The sequence below is a fragment of the Gopherus evgoodei genome, chromosome 3 (assembly GCF_007399415.2).
Source record: "Gopherus evgoodei ecotype Sinaloan lineage chromosome 3, rGopEvg1_v1.p, whole genome shotgun sequence".
In the NCBI taxonomy this organism is placed as follows: domain Eukaryota; kingdom Metazoa; phylum Chordata; order Testudines; family Testudinidae; genus Gopherus; species Gopherus evgoodei.
Genome location: NC_044324.1, coordinates 156,613,201 through 156,634,146, shown reverse-complemented (window position 1 = coordinate 156,634,146; position 20,946 = coordinate 156,613,201). Strand labels below are relative to the sequence as shown.

Genomic DNA, 20,946 nt, shown 5'->3' with positions numbered 1-20,946 from the left:
ACTTTTAGAGCCCCTTTCTTCTATATATCTTAATGCACCTTAGAAACTTTACTGAATTCATCCTTACACCACTAGTGTGATGTAGGAAACTGAAAAATCCATATTTACAGATGGAAAAATCAAGGCACAGAAAGTTTAAGGGACTTGCCCAATATCACACACTAATTTCGCAGCTGGGCTCAGAACAGAACCCAGATCTCAACTCATAGGGCATGTCTATACTACTGCTTAAATTAATCTAACTTCTGCTGCTCAGGAGTGTGAAAAAGACACCCCTCCCAAGCAACGCCAGTTAGAGATCTAACGCTGTTCACACTGGCGCTATGTTGGCAGGAGATGTTCTCCCATTGGCACAGTGTATTCACCAGACGCAGAACAACAGCGCCAGTGTAGCGCTTTTAGTGTAGACCTGCCCTTAGTCATACACATGTGTATTAATAAATTACTAAATAGGAACATGTCACAAAAGACAACGACAATATACATTCACATCCTACAACCATGAAAAACCCCTCACACAAACCCACCAGTCAGAGCGGGACAAACCAAGGAGTCTCACAGCATGCTCTGATGTTCGATAAACATGAGTTTCTGTCAGATCAAAGGGAGAAAGCCATTTCCTTGTTGAAGGCCCTCCTCTGAGAATGCTTGGTCTCCAGCCTCCTCGTGTATAAATCTGTACACGGTTAAATTGAGCATCCTGGCTTATCTTACTTGCTCACAAGTGATCTGAAAGAAACACAAGACCTAAACCCTAAGGGACTTTACAGGAACAAACCAATACATATTGAATATACTGAACACTTTAGTTAAGGAGCAGCTGCTCAAGCTAGGCAATTCAGAACTCATCTGGATCAACTCCTCTAAAAGCGTAATGGAAAAAGGAACAAGGCTGGGGCAACCCCTCCACCCAATAACTCAAAGAGCTCTCTCTCTGCTTCCTGATCTCAACAAACTCAAGTTTTGGCAGCCTCAACCACCTAAGAGAGGTAGCCATCCTTGGAGACATGGCTGGCAAAGGCTGCATCAAATATTTTCTTGTCCCAATGTTCGTGCAAGCCAGAGGTTAATGTGAGACCTCCTATATAATTCTTTTTTAGGCCAATGAAACTGTCACCCGAAGTGAGAGAGATCACAGCAGCATGGCTGCAAAGAAGGCTGTCAACAGGAGAGAGTGAGAGAACGGCCCACTCTCAGACTGGGTTAGACTGTTACCACGAGCATTCTATATGCTCTCCCAGTTTGGAAATAAACTGCCATAAATGCAAAGCAGAGAAATCCATGTCATGCTTGATGGGAGGCAGAAAGAAGTCTTTTTTTTTGGCATGGTGTTAATTAATGGGAGACTTCTGCAACAGAGCACTCCATCTACCTGTGTGGATACGGAATCAAGCAGCAGCATCCGCAATACAAGGCCTTCAGGAGGAATTAGGACATTTTTACTTATTATGGTTGTGCTTGTACCCGGCATGAGATGCTGTGGCTGGAGTGGAAACAATGGTAGCCCTGCACCAAACCCCGCAGTCAGCAACTGTAGAAGATAATTTGGATAAAAAACAACTATATATTGCCAAGACTTTAGAAGAACAACAAAATGCAACAATGCACATTGACTCTGAGTGCTCATCATCACTTAAAGACAAAAGAGAAGCTGTAATAAGTGACTATTAAGAAAGAAATTACCTTCACAGACTGGACAGCACTCTCCTTCTGGCACATAGTACCTGTCACAGTGCAGCTCGCCACACTGGGCTGAGAAACAAATCGAGACACCACCTTGACATCGACAGAAACGACAGGCATCCATTCGAAACATGTCTCCATCATAATACTCCACACTGTTAAATATGCAAGCTGGTTTCACTTCTGAAAGTAGTAAAGAAAAAAAGTGGATTTTGTAGTTTTAAATAATTTTGAACAGAACCAAAGAAGAATTCTCTCTCATAAGAATATCTGCCCCCCAGCAAAAATACCAAAAATCCCTGGCGAAATACTGTGCTAAAAAAAGGAAATTACTTTCTTAAAGTAATTTTAAAATGTGAATTCCAAATATGGCCATCCATTTATTCTTATTTTTATTACTTTACAGTGAAAAAGCACCCAACTTAAAGGTTTTGAAGCTCTTGAGAATCCTTTTAAAAAACATATGCCCAACAATTATCCAAAGACCACAATTACCAGCAACTACATTTAATTTAACCTTGCCCCCAGCAGAATCTCCACTAGAACCAATGCCACGACCACCCATCACCCAGCTCATTACAGGCAAGGGAAAAAAGATGAGTTCTGCAGCCCACTCTGAAGGTTAACAGACTCATGCTGCTGGTGACACAAAGTGATACAGAGACAGTGAGAGAAATTAATGTCTTTATCAAACAAAGCTCCCCCCCCAAAGCAATTATTTTTCCCTAAAGTTTGTGATCTTTCAAATACATAAAATATTTGAGGGTTTGTTTCTTCAATAGGAAGACAGTTAAATACTATTCAAAAATATTCCCAGGGCAGCAAGATTATTTATAAACAAAAATCTGCACCTTTATGATTCCAGTATTGACTAGAATTAAAATTTACTTATCCCTCTACAATGGTGTTGATCAGTTCTTCCTAGTCTTGCTTAGTTACAAGTTATCAGTACTACCACCTCTTGTGATTTTATCACAACTCTGCTTATGAAAACATGAAAGGCTGCCAACGGACACATTTTCCTTTATTTAAAATGACCACCATTTCCCATTGCTGTCAACAAGTTGGTTGCTTTTTCCTTGCAGTCTATCTGCACGTGGAAGTGAGGCTGCACATAATGAAGTTGGCTGCCACCCTCCCACAGTTTTCAATGAGATTGACGCCATGTTCACAGCCAAAGTTGTTGTCACTTTATGGTTCAGGGACTGGACAGGACACAGGCCTGTGTCAAGTAGCAGGGATACTATGAACAGTGGGTCGGGAGAGTGAGGGAGAGCAGGAGGGAGCTGTAGATGTTGCAGGGAGGCTGAGGGGTCCAAGGATAGTGATGGGATGGGAGATAGAGGAGATAAAATGACAGTTCTCCCCAGTTGGGGAGAGGCACGTGGTAGGCAAGGGCCATCTCTCTGAGCAGCCAGGGGAAGGCAGTGCTCTTGGACCTTAGTTCACAACGCCTGATCCATAATGTTATTAAATGTTAGATATCATTTAGAAGTTTCAGTTACAGCTGTATGAGCTGCAACATTCCTTTCTATCACAGACCCGCCCACAATTAGTTTCCCACTATTACTTGCAGTCTAAGTTTACAGGTGGATGGATATAAAAATATAAATTAACCAATAACTTTAAAAAATTTTGTTAAAATATAATTTTTCTGTAAAACAAATGTCAATCAAAATGTGTGACTGAATGGTGATGATCTGAAATGATCCACTAACTCATGAATAATGCTGTGATCCGAAAGTCATATTAACAAAACCACTGCACCACTTTACATTAGCACATATTCTGTATATGCCATATATGTTACAGTAGAACTTTTAAATTAACATTTTAGATAGTTTTTAAAAACTGGGACTATTTCATGAAGAGGATGAATATCTAGCAACCACTATCATCTCATTCTTAGTTGAAGGCATATGTCTTTAGCTGATCAAACTGGTCCACAGTTTTGGGGTCCTTCAGGATTCCTTATGTCTTCTGGACACACCACACACACACTCTTCTATCTACAATTTCCCCATTTTAGCATACATGAACCTGGATAGATGATGTACAGCTTCATAACTTACAAGATGGGCTATTTCAACTTAACATACATAAACCACTAGCAGATGAAAGCCCATACTATCACATGGGTGTAGCATTTGGGCCAAGTAATCCATAATCTCTAGTCTCTCTTCATCCAATCAATAAAACTGTTGCATGCAACTTCACTGTACAGTAGTGGTGGCAATTCATTGAATTACCTGATATAACAATGGTTTGGCGCTCTTGGAATGGCAAATATACATGACCTACTGTAGCTGTACACTGCATGGGTGTAATTTGAAAAGTCAAAATAGCTGTGAATTTAAAACAATGTATAACAGATCATGAATCCCAGTGATCTTTGAACCTCGTGATATTCTAAACAAAAAAAAAAAGAGGTTTCAACCATGCTTGCAGCTGTTTCCATTGCTTCACATTGCAGCCTAGAATTTCTGAGTCAGAGACATACAGACAGGTGACAATCCTGGAATCTTAAATAGGTGATCACGTCAAGTTTTAAAAGAGCTTCAGTTAGTCCAGAATACAGCAAGTCCACCTCCTTAGCCACCAAGATCACATCCCCGCACCTTTGTTCACAAGACTTCCCTCTGGGACCAACTGAATGTAAGTTTTGGCCTAACTATCTTTTGTGTGTGTATGTGTGCACACATGTGTATCATATAATTAAATTAAAATTAAAATTTAGAATTAGTAGGTTTTTGTAGAAAGCAGTAAAATTAATGAAACATCTTAAATTGTGAGGTTAGAGATTTTCCCCTCTTCATTTGCCTCTAATATTAAGACAAGTTTTCTTTAAGATTTTACTGCATGTCAGTGACATTTTAAAATATCCCGAACTCAGGTGTCTATGTTCAGCTCCAATCTCAAGGCATGTGGTAGGACTACTACTGTGAAACTTGGAGGTTGAAGCAGATTCTCTCAGCAATTCTGATGTTTAGTTTATATAGGTCTGTTTCTTTGTCTTTAAGGTATATTATAAAAAACAGAAAAAGGGAGAGACCAGAAGAGGAAATACCATAAGAGCTATTGTGTCCGGGAAACTAGCTATGACCTCAACAGAAAGCGATTCAAAAACATTTGTGAAATATTACAATTGTATGTACTCTGAGCTGCTAGTTTAAAAACTATTTCTTGAAAAGGAGAAAGTGCTAATAATAAAAAAGGTCTTTCATCCATTTGTTCATTATTTCATTGTTTCTGAGTGTAGCTAACCAGATGGTCTGCAAATTCTTCAAAGAGAAGCCTTAATCTATGCCTGACTAGGACAGCAGACGCGGCAAAGAGTTCTGTGGCACCTTATAGACTAACAGACGTATTGGAGCATGAGCTTTTGTGGGTGAATACCCACACTGTTGATGCATGCTCCAATACGTCTGTTAGTCTACAAGGTGCCACAGGACTCTTTGCAGCTTTTACAGATCCAGACTAACACGGCTACCCCTCTGATGCTAGGACAGCAGAAAATTCCCTGTCAAGAATGTCTAATTACTGTTAAAAGGCAAGGAGTTCCACAGGTAGACAGAGTTGTGTGAAGAAGTACTTTCTAAATCTTAATAGGAAGTATGTTTAAAACTATTTCACCCCTATTTCTTTGGGTGGTCCCTGCTTTCTGTGTTATGTGAAAAGGTAAACAACACTTCCTAATTCACTCTCCACACCATTCATGATTTTCTAGATGTATCTCATGTCCCCACTTAGTCACCTCCTTTCCAGGCTGAACAGTCCCAGTCTTTTTAATCTCTCTTCATATGGAGGCTGTTCCATACCCCTAATAATTTTTGCTGCCCTTCTCTATACTTTCCCAATTCTAATAATACATCTTTTTTGAGACGGGGCAACCAGAACTGCACGCAGTATTCAAGCTGTGGTGTACCATGGATTTATCTAGTGGCTTTGTCATATTTCCTGTCTTATGATCTAGCCCTTTCCTAATGGTTCTTAACATTGTTAGCTTTTTTGATTGCCAGTGCACATGGAGCAGATGTTTTCAGAGAACTAATCACAATGACTCCAAGATCTTTCTTGAGTTGTAACAGCTAATTTAGACCGTATCATTTTGGACATATGGGTGGGATTATGTTTTCCACTATGTATTACTTTGCACTTATCAATACTGAATTTCATGTGCCTTTTTGTTGCCCAGTCACCCAGTCTTGTGAGATCCCTTTGTAACTCGCTGAAGTCATCTTTGGAATTAACAATCTTGAGTAATTTTGAATTGTCTGCAAATTTTGCCACCTCACTGTTCACCCCCTTTTCCAGATCATTTATGAATATGTTGAACAGCACAGGTCCTTGAAGGACCCTGCTATTTACCTCGCTCCTTTGTGAAAAGTGACCATTGATCCCTATCATTAATAGAGTGTACCTGAACTTTCAGAAAGCCTTTTTTAAAAACCAGCACTATAGTAGCTATCCTCCAGTCGTCTGCAACAGCGGCTGATTTAAGCAAAAGCTTACATATCACAGTAGTTCTGCAATTTCATATTTGGGTTTCTTCAGTATTCTTGGGTGAATACCATCTGGTCCTGGTAACTTCTTCTTGTTTAATTTATCAATGTGTTCAAAAACCTTCTCTAATGACACCTCAATCTGGGACAGTTCCTCAGATATTTCACCTAAAAAGAATAGCTCAGGTGTGTGAATCTCCGTGACATCCTAGGCAGTGAAAACTGATGCAAATTCATTTAGCTTCCCCACAACAGCCTTGTATTCCCCGAGTGCTTCTTTAACAGACTGATCGTCTAGGGGCATCAATGATTGGCAGACTTCCTCCTCCTGATACACTTACAAAAACTAACAGCAATATTTTTTTCAGTCTTCTGCAGGTTCCTCTTTAAATTCTTCTTTACCCTGCCTCATCATATTTATACACTTGAGTTCCTGGTATTTATGCCCCTTTCTATATTTTCGTCTCTAGAATTTGACTTTCAGTTTTTAAAGGATGTCTTTTTGTCTCCAACTGACTCTTATTCTATTGTTTAGCCATGGGATGTGTGTGTGTTGGGGGGGAGTTGGTCCCATCACTAGGTGTTTTTTTTTGTTATTAGAGGTTTATACTTAGTTTGAACCTATACTATGGAGCATTTAAATAGCTTCCATGAAGCTTACAGCTATTCACTTGTGACTATTCCTTTTAATTTCAATTTAATTAGCTCTCATTTTGTGTACTTTACCTTTTTGAATTAAATGCTATTGTGGTGGGTTCTTAGGTATTCCCCCCACCCCACGAGGATGTTAAATGTAATTACGTTAGGGGTGCTGTTACTGAGTGGTTCAGCTATATTGACCTTGTGGAACGGATCCTGTGCTTCACGTAGGACTAAATCAAGAATTGCCTCTCCCCTTGTGAACAGCAGGACTTGCTGCTTCAACAAGCAGTCATTCATTGTCTAGAAATTTTATCTCTGCATGTACTCAGTCAATATGAGGATAATTAACAACCCCTATTATAACTGGGTATTCTGTTATGTAGTCTCTCTAATCTTCCTGAGCATTTCACAATACCATCATCATCCCAATAAAGTAGTCAGCAATTTATTCCTAGTACTATATTCTTATTATTCGAGCATGGAATTTCTTTTCATAGAGATTCTGTAGTACAGTTTGATGGCAGTTAAAGTCATGTTTGCAGGTAACAGCACCTAGATATAGGTGCTGAGGAGACAAGGAGGAGGGATTTTTTCCCCTCTCTCTTTAATAATATAGGGAAGGCCAAAACATGCTTATATTGGGAGGGCAAGGAACCTGATGAGATTGAGATGCTGAGAAGGGTAAAGTGGGGTGGAGAGGTGAGAGAAAAGTTGTGGGAGATTAAGCAAGAGGGGATGGTATCACTTGGGTAGGAGGCAGGACCGGTGCTGGGGGTTTAAGCACCCTAGGCGCACAGCAATTTCGCCGCCCCGCGCCCTGGTCCCGCGGCTCTGGTGGAGCTGCCACAGTGGTGCTTGCAGGAGGTTCACTGGAGCCGCAGGAGCAGCCGACGATCCGCAGGCATGACTGCGGTAGCTCCACCAGAGCCACGAACCAGCGGACCCTCCGCAGGCACGACTGCGGCAGCTCCACCAGAGCAGCCTGCCGCCCCCTCCGGCAAAATGCCGCCCACCAATAATCCTGGCGCCCTAGGCGATTGCCTAGGCCGCCTAAATGGAAGCACTGGCCCTGGCAGGAGGTGGAGAACAGCAAGAAGGAATAGTGAGCAGGGCGTAAACAAAAAGGAGAAAGTGGAGGAAAGTGGTCATATCAAACCTTGCTGGGTTTTTTGCTTTGAAGAAATCAGCAGGATGCTATGCAGCAAGGGAGTAGGGGACAAGAAGGGGAGGTGGGCCTTTAGAAGGGAATCAAAGTAGTAAAGAGTTAGCTCGGTTTGTGAGTGTAGGGAAGGGAGTAGAAGTAGTGCTGTTTGGCTGAGATGACGACAGAATTAAATAAGGAAAGAGTTCAGTGGTACTGGAGAAAGTGAGCAAAGTCACTGGACTTCTGCCAGAAACACTCAGCATCACAGTAAAAAGAGTACAGAAAATGGATGTTGGGAACAAGCCAGGAGTGGGGACTGGATGGATGGACCTTGTGATAGAAAGCTAAAGGGTGTGTAGTGGAGATGATCAACAGCTGAGCTGAGGGAGGAGAAAGAAGTGGGAAAAGGAGAGAGAGGGCTCAGAGCAGAAGATAATCTGTGGATGCTGATAGTTTGAAAGTCATGGAAGGAACAAGTGGCAGAGTGAAGAGGAGGGGGCTAGTGAGCAAAGCTGAAGGAGATGTAGCGTGTTCAAAAGGAAGTCAGTGATGGAAAGATAAAAGAGAAAGCAGCACTTGGTGAAGACAAAATCCAATGAGCAACCATTTTAGGAAGTGGGAGGTCTGATCCATATTTGCAGGTGAGAGCAAAGGCAGGAAGCTAGGGGATAAGATGGAATATCAGTATAGAAAGAAAAATCATCACGGGAGGGATTGATCAGTGATTTGAGCACGGGCCTGCTAAATCCAGGGTTGTGAGTTCAATCCCCGAGGGGGCTATTTAGGGATTTGGGGCAAAAATCTGTCCGGGGATTGGTCCTGCTTTGAGCAGGGAGTTGGACTAGATGACCTCCTGAGGTCCCTTCCAACCCTGATGGTCTATGATTCTATGATTGCAATGCAAGGAAGACAGTGCTCCAAGAGGTGAAGTCAGAGAGGCAGGTAGACAGGGGAAGAGTCAAGTGGTAAACAGATAACATGGAAGAAGAGAAAATGTCAGATGAGGTATTGTTCAAAGAAAGAATAAGCAGAAGAGGAGGGATGGACTAGAAGTGACAAGAGCAGGAGAAAAAAAAAGCCTACTGCCTTCACTATGATCTTTGAACTAACTCCGGAGCAGGGTAAGTGGGAGAAGGCAAGACCACTGCACAAGAGAGAATGATGGCAGCAACAGTGTAAGAGGGGGAAATCCAGGCCTCTCAGAGACTAAGATGGAGAGGGTGGGAGATGAAATGATCATGTTTTTCTCATTTTTTCCAAAGAAAATAGGTGGAACAGGGATTCCAGATGGAACAGGATTTAGGGAGGAGGCAGGTATGATACTAGGGAGGGGATTCTCTTTATAATGGAGCTCCTTCTTTAATCCCTTTTCTGTGGTATTTTCTCAATTCAGGGAATGTGCAAAATTAGATGGTGTGAATGACTATCTGGATGAATTTTGGTCTGATTCAATTCCCATGGGTGTCAGTGGGTATCTCTGCATTGATTTTATAAGGGGTTAGATCAGGCCCTGAAAGAGAAATGAGCTCTTGTGAATCTCCTACTACAGGCAGAATTGATTTAGAAGCCAGAGCCACCTAGTGGAAAGGAAAAACCCTGCCTATGAAGTAGAATGATTTTGAATTGCCTTTTGAACCCCGGTTGCCTTTTATCATTTAACTTAGACTATCTGCAGGAAGTTCTTTTTTCCTTAAATTATTTGTACCGCATGCTTCTGGGTTTATCTGTTCCCTATTTGGCCTTGCCTTACCTAACCTGCTGCAGTTGTTTTCCATGATATGAGTATCGCTCCATATTAGGAGCAACTGTATTCCACATTAATTAAACATTCATACAAATGATTCGGTCAGTCATTACTTTGTTTTGAGCAGTAGGCTGCACCAGCCCACAATGAGATCTGAATTACTGAGATTTCTCAAGCTATCCTTAGCTGGTGGCTGTCTTTGATTAGGGCCATGGAAAAGATCAGAGATACATTTAGTTTGCAACCCATATCCTCACTAGACATTCATTTTGCACAGTAAATCTAGCTATACAAAGAGTTTCAGTGTCTGTTTATAGACAAGTTTTGGCACTTTCTGTAGCAGTATCGATGGGCTCCCAGCCAGCCAGAAGGGAAGTGAAACTCAAGACAGTTTTCTGCTGATAAAATGATTAAAGGTTACACGATTCCAACAATCTCCAATGACAGAATTCCTTTACTATGCAGCAGGGTAGCTGATACAGTCCTGGAAGAAATTGCTACAATCAATAGGAACCTTAATTAAAATGAAAAGGAAGAAAGCTGATTAGAGCTGTTGATTAATTGCAGTTAACTCACACAATTAACTCAAAAAATTAACTGTGATTAATCACACTGTTAAATAGAATACCAGTTGATATTAAATTTTTTAATGTTTTTCTACATTTTCAAATATATTGATTTCAATTACACCACAGAATACAAACTGTACAGTGCTTACTTTATATTATTTTTTATTACAAATATTTGCACTGTAAAAATGATAAGCAAAAGAAATAGTATTTCAATTCACCTCATACAAGTACTGTAGTGCAATATCTACTGTGAAAGTGTAATTTACAAATGTAGATTTTTTTTTTGTTACATAACCACACTCAAAAACAAAACAGTGTAAAACTTTAGAGCCTACAAGTCCACTCAGTCCTACTTCTCTTTCAGCCAACTGCTAAGACAAAGAAGTTTGTTTACATTTACAGGAGATACTGCTGCCTGCTTCTTATTTACAATGTCACCTGAAAGTTAGAACAGGCATTCACATGGCAATTTTGTGGTCAGCATTTCAAGGTATTTACATGTCAGATATGCTAAACATTCATATGCCCCTTCATGCTTCAGCCACCATTCCGGAGGACATGCTTCCATGCTGCTGATGATCATTAATTCAATTTGTGACTGAACTCTTTGGGGGAGAACTGTATGTTCCCTGCTCCGTTTTACCTGCATTCTGCCATATATTTCATGTTATAGCAGTCTCGGATTATGATCCAGCATATTGGATTTACAAACACTGTCACTGCAGATTTGACAAAATGCAAAGGAGGTATTAATGTGAGATTTCTAAAAATAGCTACAGCACTCAACCCAAGGTTTAAGAATCTGAAGTGTCATTCAAAATCTGAGAGGGATGAGGTACAGAGTATGTTTTCAGAAGTCTTAAAAGAGCAACTACAGAACCTGAACCACTAAAAAAGAAAAATCAACCTTCTGCTGGTGGCATCTGACTCAGATGATGAAAATGAACATGTATATGTCCGCTCTGCTTTGGATCGTTATCGAGCAGAAACTGTCATCAGCATGGATGTATACCCTCTGGAATGGTAGTTGAAGCATGAAGGGACATATGAATTTTTAGCACATCTGGCATGTAAATATCTTGCGATACACTTTCACGATAGAGATTGCACTACAGTACTTGTATAAGGTGAACTGAAAAATACTATCTTTTGTTTTTACAGTGCAAATATTTGTAACCAAAATATAAAAGTGAGCACCGTACATTTTGTATTCTGTGGTGTAACTGAAATCAATATATTTGAAAATGTAGAAAACATCCAAAATATTTACATAAATGGTACTCCATTATTGTTTAATAGTTTGATTAATCATGCTTAATTTTTTAATCATGCAATTAATCATGATTTTTTAATCGCTTGCTTAAAATTGTAGGTTGGTATCAACAATACTACTGAAAAGCGTACTGTGTGTTCTTTGTATTTACAACTACTCTGCTATTCAGTGAGTGAAGAAACATGAATGTGATATATGCTTGGGGCATTAGCCCTTAGCAATTTTGAATATCATAATACTACAATATGTTTTAGTTGACTTGCAAGCATATCAACACAAATAAAAAGCTATGTGGAATACAGATTACTGTGTTATCACTGCTGGTCATACTGTATATTCCCTATGATGACAATTGCTGAAGCTATCTGTAAGTCATTTAGTTCTGTATCTGCAAAAGATTTCTCCACAAAAATGAAACAGAAGTTTGGACTAAAACAAAACTAATTCACAGATGCAATATTACTGTTACTGCTAATAAAAATGTATTAAGTGCCATAAATGTATGGTGTGTTACACAGCTATTAAAGAAACAGGATACCTATTTGTAAATACCTATAGGTTAGGTATCCTCAGGCATTTACAGTGTAAACAGAGTCAAAAATGCAGGATTATGGGGAAAATAGAATCTATCAAAGGGAACAGAAGAGAGGAAGGGGAACTTAGAACAGTTTATAGCATTGTTAAAATTTGGTGTTCTACCATTTACATATAGTATTTTATAACAAAATGGCATCTTCCCCTCTTTACTTCTTGTTTTGCACACTGCCAAGTTGGTATTAGGGGAAGCCCATGCCATCACTCTAGAGTCCCTAACTTAATATCCTGGTCTCTGCATATTCCAAATATTACTTTACTATACCTTTTACAATAGCAGAAGGCTTCATACAGTGATCACTGTGAAAGTATTTACAGTTTTGCCTCTTATCTAATTAATGGTACCATGGTATTCACACCATTCCTTACACTAAGAAAAGAGTAAGTTAATTATTTACATTTTAATGGACTTTAGTAACTATTTTAATGGAAACCACTGTAGTTAGACTTGGAGACTTAGAATTCACCATGTAGTGCAGGTGAATTCTATCAAACACCACTAAACACTAGTAAAAACAAAAATGCAAGCAAAAAAACAACAAAATCACTCTGTTCTAGAAGGGCATGTGGAATTTTAAGGCCACTGGACTATAGAATTGCAACGCATTATAATTCCAGTTTTTACTAGGCTAGTAACATTCTCAAAAGTTCTCATTTCAGACTGTGACTTCCCATGTGTTGTTTCAGCCTATAAGTGAGTATCTTCTGAAAGTCTGAGCAAAATCTTTTTTGTTTTTATGTTTGCTGTATATACACATACCATTTCCCGTTTAAAAAAATGTTTATATATAGAAAGACACATATAAACATATTATGAACACAAGCATACACAGTATAATTAACACATGAAAATTCCATTTAGTGATGTTAAGATTGCATCAGGACACACCTTATCCACCCAAAATATCAAGAGCACAGAAATAAGACCTCCACAATGCCTACAATACCATTGATTAATGCACTCCAACACTCCATAATGTTTTCTTCCATCTATAACATACCAAAAAGCAATACATGTCTCAACTTCATCAAACTTCCAGTATAGTGTAAAACTTTCAGACTAACCTCACATGCTTTTATATCAATTATAGCAACAGATCAGCACATTAGATTGTCACACATTCTGTTTTAACATTGCAGAGATCACTGTTAAAAATTTTCCCTTTATGTTTAATAGAAAAAGCAAAACTTAATGGAAGTGTTGAGTTCGAGCTAAGCTCATAAAACCATTAGAGCTCTACCTGTATCAGATGAGGTATACCAGTGCAATTGGGCAATTCTGTTTTGTGGGCTGAAGTTAGGCAAGGAGAGTTTGGTTTTGCAGACAGACTTTTAATAATACACATTTTTACAACACTCAGGAACTACGGAAAAACAAACAACGAGGATGTTCAACAAGGTAGCAATAGCAGATGGAAGTGATGGCATCAGGAGATAGAGCAGAGTGTGTTCAGAGATATAGGACACTTCATACTTGATGCAATATGCAATGCACAGAGGGCTGCATGCAGTGAGGAGGTGAGATGCGCTCTGAACAAAATCAAGAGACTATAACACTCAGGAAGAGCCATTAGCAGATAGTATTGGGCCAGCATGACTGTCTAAATTGCAATCCAAGGTTAACTGTACTGGATATATAAATATACCTCTACCCGATATAATGCTGTCCTCAGGAGCCAAAAATCTTACCGTGTTATAGGTGATCCCACATTATATCAAACTTGCTGTGATCCACCAGAGTGCGAAGCCCCACTCCCCCAGAGCGCTGCTTTACCCCGTTATAGCCAAATTCGTGTTATATCAGGTCGCGTTATATCAGGGTGGAGGTGTAATAGTGAATGATTTACCTATTGTATATTATAGATGATAAAATCTTGCCAGCCAGTAGTTTTGGCTGAGAAAAATAAGGCAGCCACTATGGTCAGAAAATAACAGAACACTTGAAAATACTTTTCCTAACAATGGAATATTTATTCAGTTGTCACCAAATAGGGTGAGGGGCTTTTGGAAAGTTGACAATACAATGAAAAATTTTGAGGGGAGCAAGAAGATCATTATATGCTCACTACACTCTAAAGTACAAATAGGGAAACATACTGTCAATGTTAACTATATGAAGCTGTTTAGTGTGAGGACTTGCAAAGTTTAGCATGCTAATTAAAACTCAATACCTGACTTCACAAGCTCTGTATGGAGTAGCTAGGAGAGGGTCTTTCGATCTGGAAATGGAGGTGGGGATGACAATGTACTGCTGGCAGGAGCAACATAACTGTTGATTTATAATCTTGCTCAGTCAATAGATTGCAAATTTAAGATTAGGTCTGGCTAGCTAAATTGTTACTCTCTATTAATCATGTTTTATCCTACTTAACTTTTATTCACTTTTATTTGATCCAGAAAATAGAGAAAATCAAATCTTGCTTTAAGTTAAATTGCAATTGTGGCCATTAGATTTGGGAACTCACTCTCTCTTTGGAGAACTCCAAAGGAAATAATAACCTCTCTCTTCCCTTCCCCCTCAAGTTACCATTTAAGGCAGAGAAAGTGTGTATATATCCTTCCTCTGTTGTTCTAGAATTGACATTCTGAAAAATCCCAGCTGATTTTCATAGTTTTTGAAAGAGAATATAATAGTTCAACTAAAGTCTCTCTCACAGACTGACACTTTTATGGATGCAGACGCTGCTGTATCATGCTACTACATGCTTCCCCTCCCAGATCTTAGGCTTTGAACAATAAACTGGGGAATATATTTTTGTCTTTTGCACATTCTTCCTTAAAATAACTCTCCCACAAGCATGCCACTGCCATCTCCTTGCTTCAAGATTTTTGTAGAGAGCAGGGGTGCAATGCTTTATCCTGGAATGCTTTGCTTTTTAGAAGCTTTATGCACATCATCATCTTTGAGCCCTCTAATTCCATCTGTTCTGCACAGGAATTTCTAGCCCTACTGGGTAAATTCCACTGAATAATACTAAGCCCTGGTGAAGACAACATATTTTTCATGCAGGATAAATGGAATGTTACAGATCCACAATGGTATGTCTGCTAATTTTATAGGCACTCTAACTCAAATAAACCTGTGTGAATCTCAACATTTGAGTTATAAAATTATAATATTATATTAAATTATTAAATATGTAACATTGTTTAACAAAGCCATTTATCTTGGATAAAATACAGGCCAAGATTTTCAAAAGTAACAAGCGCTTTTGGGTACCCAACTGCGAAGAGGCCTAATTATAAAAAGTGCCAAACATTCAGCCTCTGAGAATCAAACTGTTTTAAAGTATCACAAGATTGAGCATGTAAAAACTGAGGCACTCAAATCACTAGTCCCTTTTGAAATTCTTGGTAATAGGCTCCAGCGCTGCTAACACTTACACAGGTGTTTAAATAAAGCCAATTGACCTATTCAGAATAGTAAAGTTAAACACCTCCTGAATGATCTTGAGGATTGAGTTTATTTATAAAGCACCCCTGAACTAAGGTGTTCCCATATTACATGCCTAAAATTGTCACTAACACAGAATTACAGTTGTCCAATAGTAGCTTATACCATTCCAGAATGTGGACAGTGGCTAAACTTACACATCTGAAAACCAGGAAATACAAAGTTAAGGTACATAACACACCCTTACATCTCAACCTTTGCTCTGCCTTCTAAGAGGGGCCCCAGCATGCCAATAATACAAATCTACCACTCTACCCTGACAGATACTACAAAAACACACTAGGAACTGAGCACATGCTCACCAATCAGATTTCTGCCAAAGACAGGGCTCAAACTCACTGTGACAGGCACAGCTCTTGTTCAACTAAGGTTGCCAGCCCACCTGGTTTTGCTCGGAGTCTCCCAGAATCGGGCTCTATTTCCCAGAGGCTACTGAAGCCAAACCGGGAGATTTTAGGCCTCTAAAAGTCTGGCAGCGCAGCAGGACTAAGGCAGGCTCCCTGCTTGCCCTGGCCTGATGCCACTCCTGCAAGCAGACAGAACATCCCTGCAGCCCCTGGGGGGGGAGGGGCAGAGGTCTCTGCAGGATGCCCGTGCACTGAGCACCGACTCCACAGCTCCCATTGGCCACAGGGACATATCGGCCACTTCCAGGAGCGATGCCAGGGAAAGCAAGGAGCCTGCCTTAGCCCCACTGCATCACCGCCCAGGAGCCGCCCGAAGTAAGAGCCGCCTGGCCACAGCCCGCATCCTTCATCTCCCCCCACACCCCAACCCCCTGCCCCAGCTTTGAGTCCCCCCACACCCAAACTCCCTTCCAGAACCCACACCCTCTCCCGGTCCCCAACCTCCTGCCCTAGCCTAGTGAAAGTGAGTGAGGGTAGGGGAGAGCGAGTGACTGAGGGAAGGGGTATGGAGTGAGCGGGGCAGGGCCTGAAAGAAGGGGTGGGGCAAGGGTGTTAGGGTTGTCAACTGTCTAATCACACAAACCCAAGGTTCAACTGCCACAGCAGTGTCCCCTTGAGACAGCCAGTCACTGAGAGAACAGGCTGCCTGGAATCCCTCTTGCTTCCAAAGAGTCCCAATCCTGCTGCACATGAACATTTATTCTCTCTGGCTGCAGCTACTGACAGGAAGATCCTAACTTACCCTGTAACAACTTATCTAATTTAAACCCCATAAAGGGGCAGTAGGTGCAATCCACTATCTCAGATAAATCCTTAACAACTGAGATCAGTTTGGGGCGGATCAGTCGTAGTCTAAGCTCCAGACGTGGACTAGAAAAATTGGTCAATTTTGTACAATGCATTTAATAAGGTTGTACTTTGGAAGCCCTTGCTCAAATGTCCCCAAATTTGTACCATGAAAACTACCCAGAGCCCTCATGAGGTACAACCATTTCAAGACAATCTGAGTAAACATATAGATTATAAGCTTTCGTGGGTGAATACCTGCCTCTGGAAATTTCCACTACATGCATCCGACGAAGTGGGTATTCACCCATGAAAGCTCATGCTCCAAAACGTCTGTTAGTCTATAAAGTGCCACAGGACTCCTTGCTGCTCTTACAGATCCAGACTAACACGACTAACACGGCTACCCCTCTGATACTTGATACAGATTATAGAGCATTTAAGAGTTCAACTTTAAATAAAAAGCAATATTCAACCTTAAGTACAGTGGACCTGGTGCTCCACTATAATACACTGGGAACTAGGAGAGGGAATATTTTTCATGTTTTTTTTTAAACTTATGAAGTTATTTTTGTCTAGAATTCCCAGCATGTCCTGTTTTTACTATGTCTACTTCGTAGATTATAAACTCTTCATGGCAGATGGTCTTTGATTTGGGTCTGTTATACAGCACCAAGCACTTTCAGTGTTAAATAAACAAACCGCTAGCCTAATCATTAAACTTCCAGGAGGCAAAAAATGCCTTCCTAGATCTAGAGTAGCTAAGAATCTGTTCCATTTCCTCTCACCACAGACAAAGTCACTGCAATCCATGTTTTTGTCACCTCCAGGCTACTTTAATATACATTATCTATGGCTTATCCAAAAGACCACCAATAAATTAAGGTTGGTAGAACATGCAACAGCCTACCTGCTAAGCAGGGAAGACAAGATCATATCACTCTATTGCTTTGTACTCTGAAATCTTTGTCAGTAATTCTAGGGCATATTCAAGGTCCTCATTTACAAAGCCTTAAAAACAGAATGGAACCAATATATCTCCAGCATTTGATACTCAATCTTCAGAACCTTTGAGGCAGTTGAAATTGGTGGAGATCACTCGGGTTGACAGAGCTCAGTTACACCTTGAAAAGGGCAAGCCACAGCATTCTTGGTGAATGATCCAGGGCAGGGGAACTTTCTACTGACATACACCTCTACCCCGATATAATGTGACCAGATATAACACAAATTTGAATATAATATGGTAAAGCAGTGCTCCGAGGGGGTGGGGCTGCACATTCCAGCAGATCAAAGCAAGTTTGATACAATGCAGTTTCACCTATAACGCGGTAAGATTTTTTGGCTCCTGAGGACACCGTTATATTGGGGTAGAGGTGTATCAGCTTGAGTTTGACTCTTACCACCACCAAAGAATGAGTTCTGATCACTTAAGTAAAAGGATTTGAGGAGGGAGAAGAGTCCTATAACACTGACATTATTCTTTGTATAACACATATGCTGAATTATCTTAATCACTACAGTACAGCATTTTAGAGAGCATCCTATAATATGCTCCCAATTAGTATACCAATTTTACACACAACAACATTTACTGACCTCTACATATAACCATGATTATGACGACAACATTACAAACACACCGTCGTTAGAAAAGCACCATGCTATCTGCAAGACAAATGTTCTCTTTTCTTAATTCAGCTGTCATGTGTCTCTAACCACCTGCTAACTTGAGTATTTGCTGTAATTTGAACCCGACAACAACAAAGAAGAGGTCTACTACATGAAGACCAAACAGGGAACATGAAAACAACGTGATCCAGTAGCACCAGTTACAGCATTAGAGTTAAATACTCAGCCTGATCCTCAACATGAATCAAGAGTTATTTCTGTCATAAGAAAGTACTTTTCAATTATCTATTATTATAGTACACAAAGAAAACAGCGTGAACATTATGGGGAAGAAAGGCCATACTCCCCTATGTATGTTAAGCAAAAAACAACCGCTTTATCAGTCTAGTTCTTCTGAAGTGACAAAACAAAATCTAGACTGCTATAAACATCTGCAAAGAACTGTGACTAGCAGATTATCCCCTATAATGAAAGGTGCATAGCCAAGGCAGAATCAGATCAAGCTGACAAGAGAAAAGCACAACACACCTTTTGACAGGCCCTCCAAATCATACCTAAATTAAATTCACAAAAAATATTCATAGAGCAAAGACAGACACTATTTAGGCATGCAGCAATTCTCCAAACAGAGATATATTTTTTGGAGTTTAATGTACCCACCCTAAACACACCCATGTTATTTATCATTTGAAAAGCTTATTTTATGTACATTTAGATGAAGTATGATGTGGAGCTGTAAGCCTGTAGGCAAGGTGAGACAATAGTACCAAAATGAGAAAGTTCTCATTTTTTGTAGTTTCCAGAAACACTACAGTTATTACTGTTTACATTCCTACAACTTAATGGGGTGCTTGTTGGTGAGAGCTACCAAACAACAAAAGTATTAAAAAGATTTGTATTGTTTTGCACAGGGAAGGGGTTTTTTCTCCCCAGAAATGAAGCAGCTGTTTAGCATAAAGGCAAAAAATGTGACTATCAACATTTTGCAATATGCTAAAATGAAATGTTTTCACATTACATTCTTAATCATCTAAGTATCTCATAAGTAAGGCTGTGAGTTTGTCACAGAAGACATGGATTCCGTGACTTTCCATGACCTCTAACTGCTGCAGTAGCTGGTGTGCCCTGTGCCAGGGGCACCTCAGGCAGCCCCTGGGCCAGGGGCACCTCAGGCAGCCCCTGGGCCAGGGGCACCTGCCACTGCTGGAGCAGTCTTGGAGGAGTTTGTGTGTGGGAGGGGGCAGGGGGTTGGGACATGGGACGGGGTGAGGCAGGCTCTGGGCAACGTTTACCTGGAGGTCTCCCCAGAAGCGATGACATCCTCCTCGGTCAGCTGTTAGGTGGAAGCATGGCCAGGTAGCTCTGCAGGCTGCCTCTGCCCAGAGTGCTGGCTTCACAGCTCCCACTGGCCGTGGTTCCTGTCAATGGGAGCTGTGGGGGCGGTGCCTGCAGGAGGCAACAGCCCACAGAGCTGCCTGGCCATGCGTCCACTTAGCAGCTGACTGAGGGATGTAGGAAGAAATCCAGTCAACAAGGGTATGTTGACGCTAACAGGGAGAACCCCAGGTAAGCACCATCCAGAGCCCGCTTCACCCTGTCCTGTGCCCCAACCTCCAGCCTCCTACCATACCCAAACTCTGCTGCTGCTGGGCAGGGGGGAGGCACGAAGCCAGGTAGGGAGTCTATCACCTCCGCTATCTTTCCCGCTCAGCACCAGCATGCCACTGCCCATGTCCCCCCCAGCACCAGCAGGGGTCCAGTGCCATGCCCCCTTCAAGCAGCCACAGCACCCTCCCCCAGCACCCACTGGGTCCCCAGGCAGCCCCACCCAAAGCAGCCCAACCACCCTCCTCCAGTGCCCACTGGGCCCCCTGGCAGCCTCCACCCAAGTTTTATTCACTTGTATTTGTAGTAAAAGTCACGGACAGGTCACAGGCAAATAGCAGTGACTAAAACATAGTCTTACTCATAAGTGATAAAAGTTTTCTATATTTTCAATTGAAATTTGCTGACCGGATTAGTCTCAAACTGAAGGTTGTGCACCAGTAGCAGTAGATCGCGTGTCTATACTTAGTACTGCACAGTGAGTAGATACAAGTATACACAAATTCCTAATCTAATGCTTCTCCATTTGTAAGCTTTTGTACATACAATGTATCATCTAGTCTGCCTGGTAGAAGGTTTTAATTTGTAAATACCTATGCATGCAGTATTAGCCTTCAAAACATTCCATAAACTCGTTTTTTTAATTCAGTGACATTTATGCACAGGTCAGTATTAGCATTAGAGATGACAATACACACCTTCACATTAGGAAAATTCAAAAACTACGATAGAAAAACGCAGCCTATACAAAAGTAATGAAGACAAAGTCCACAATCAAGTCCTTGCCTCTGCATCGAAGAGAGATGAAGATGTTACAGCTCTTATGAACCATGTCATCAATAATACGATAAAACTCATTTGGCCCTGATTCACATCCAGAGGAGCTTATCAACCTGACTGCATATAGC

General features: G+C 40.8%; 1 protein-coding gene across 1 annotated transcript in view; it reads right to left on the bottom strand.

Moving 5' to 3' along the window:
* Nucleotides 1-20,946, bottom strand: part of CRIM1 (cysteine rich transmembrane BMP regulator 1) — a 314,546-nt gene that overhangs the window by 124,040 nt on the left and 169,560 nt on the right. Inside the window, exon 6 of the mRNA XM_030557098.1 lies at nt 1,684-1,866. Coding sequence (XP_030412958.1) covers nt 1,684-1,866 — 183 coding nt within the window. The remainder of the gene's footprint in view (nt 1-1,683; nt 1,867-20,946) is intronic.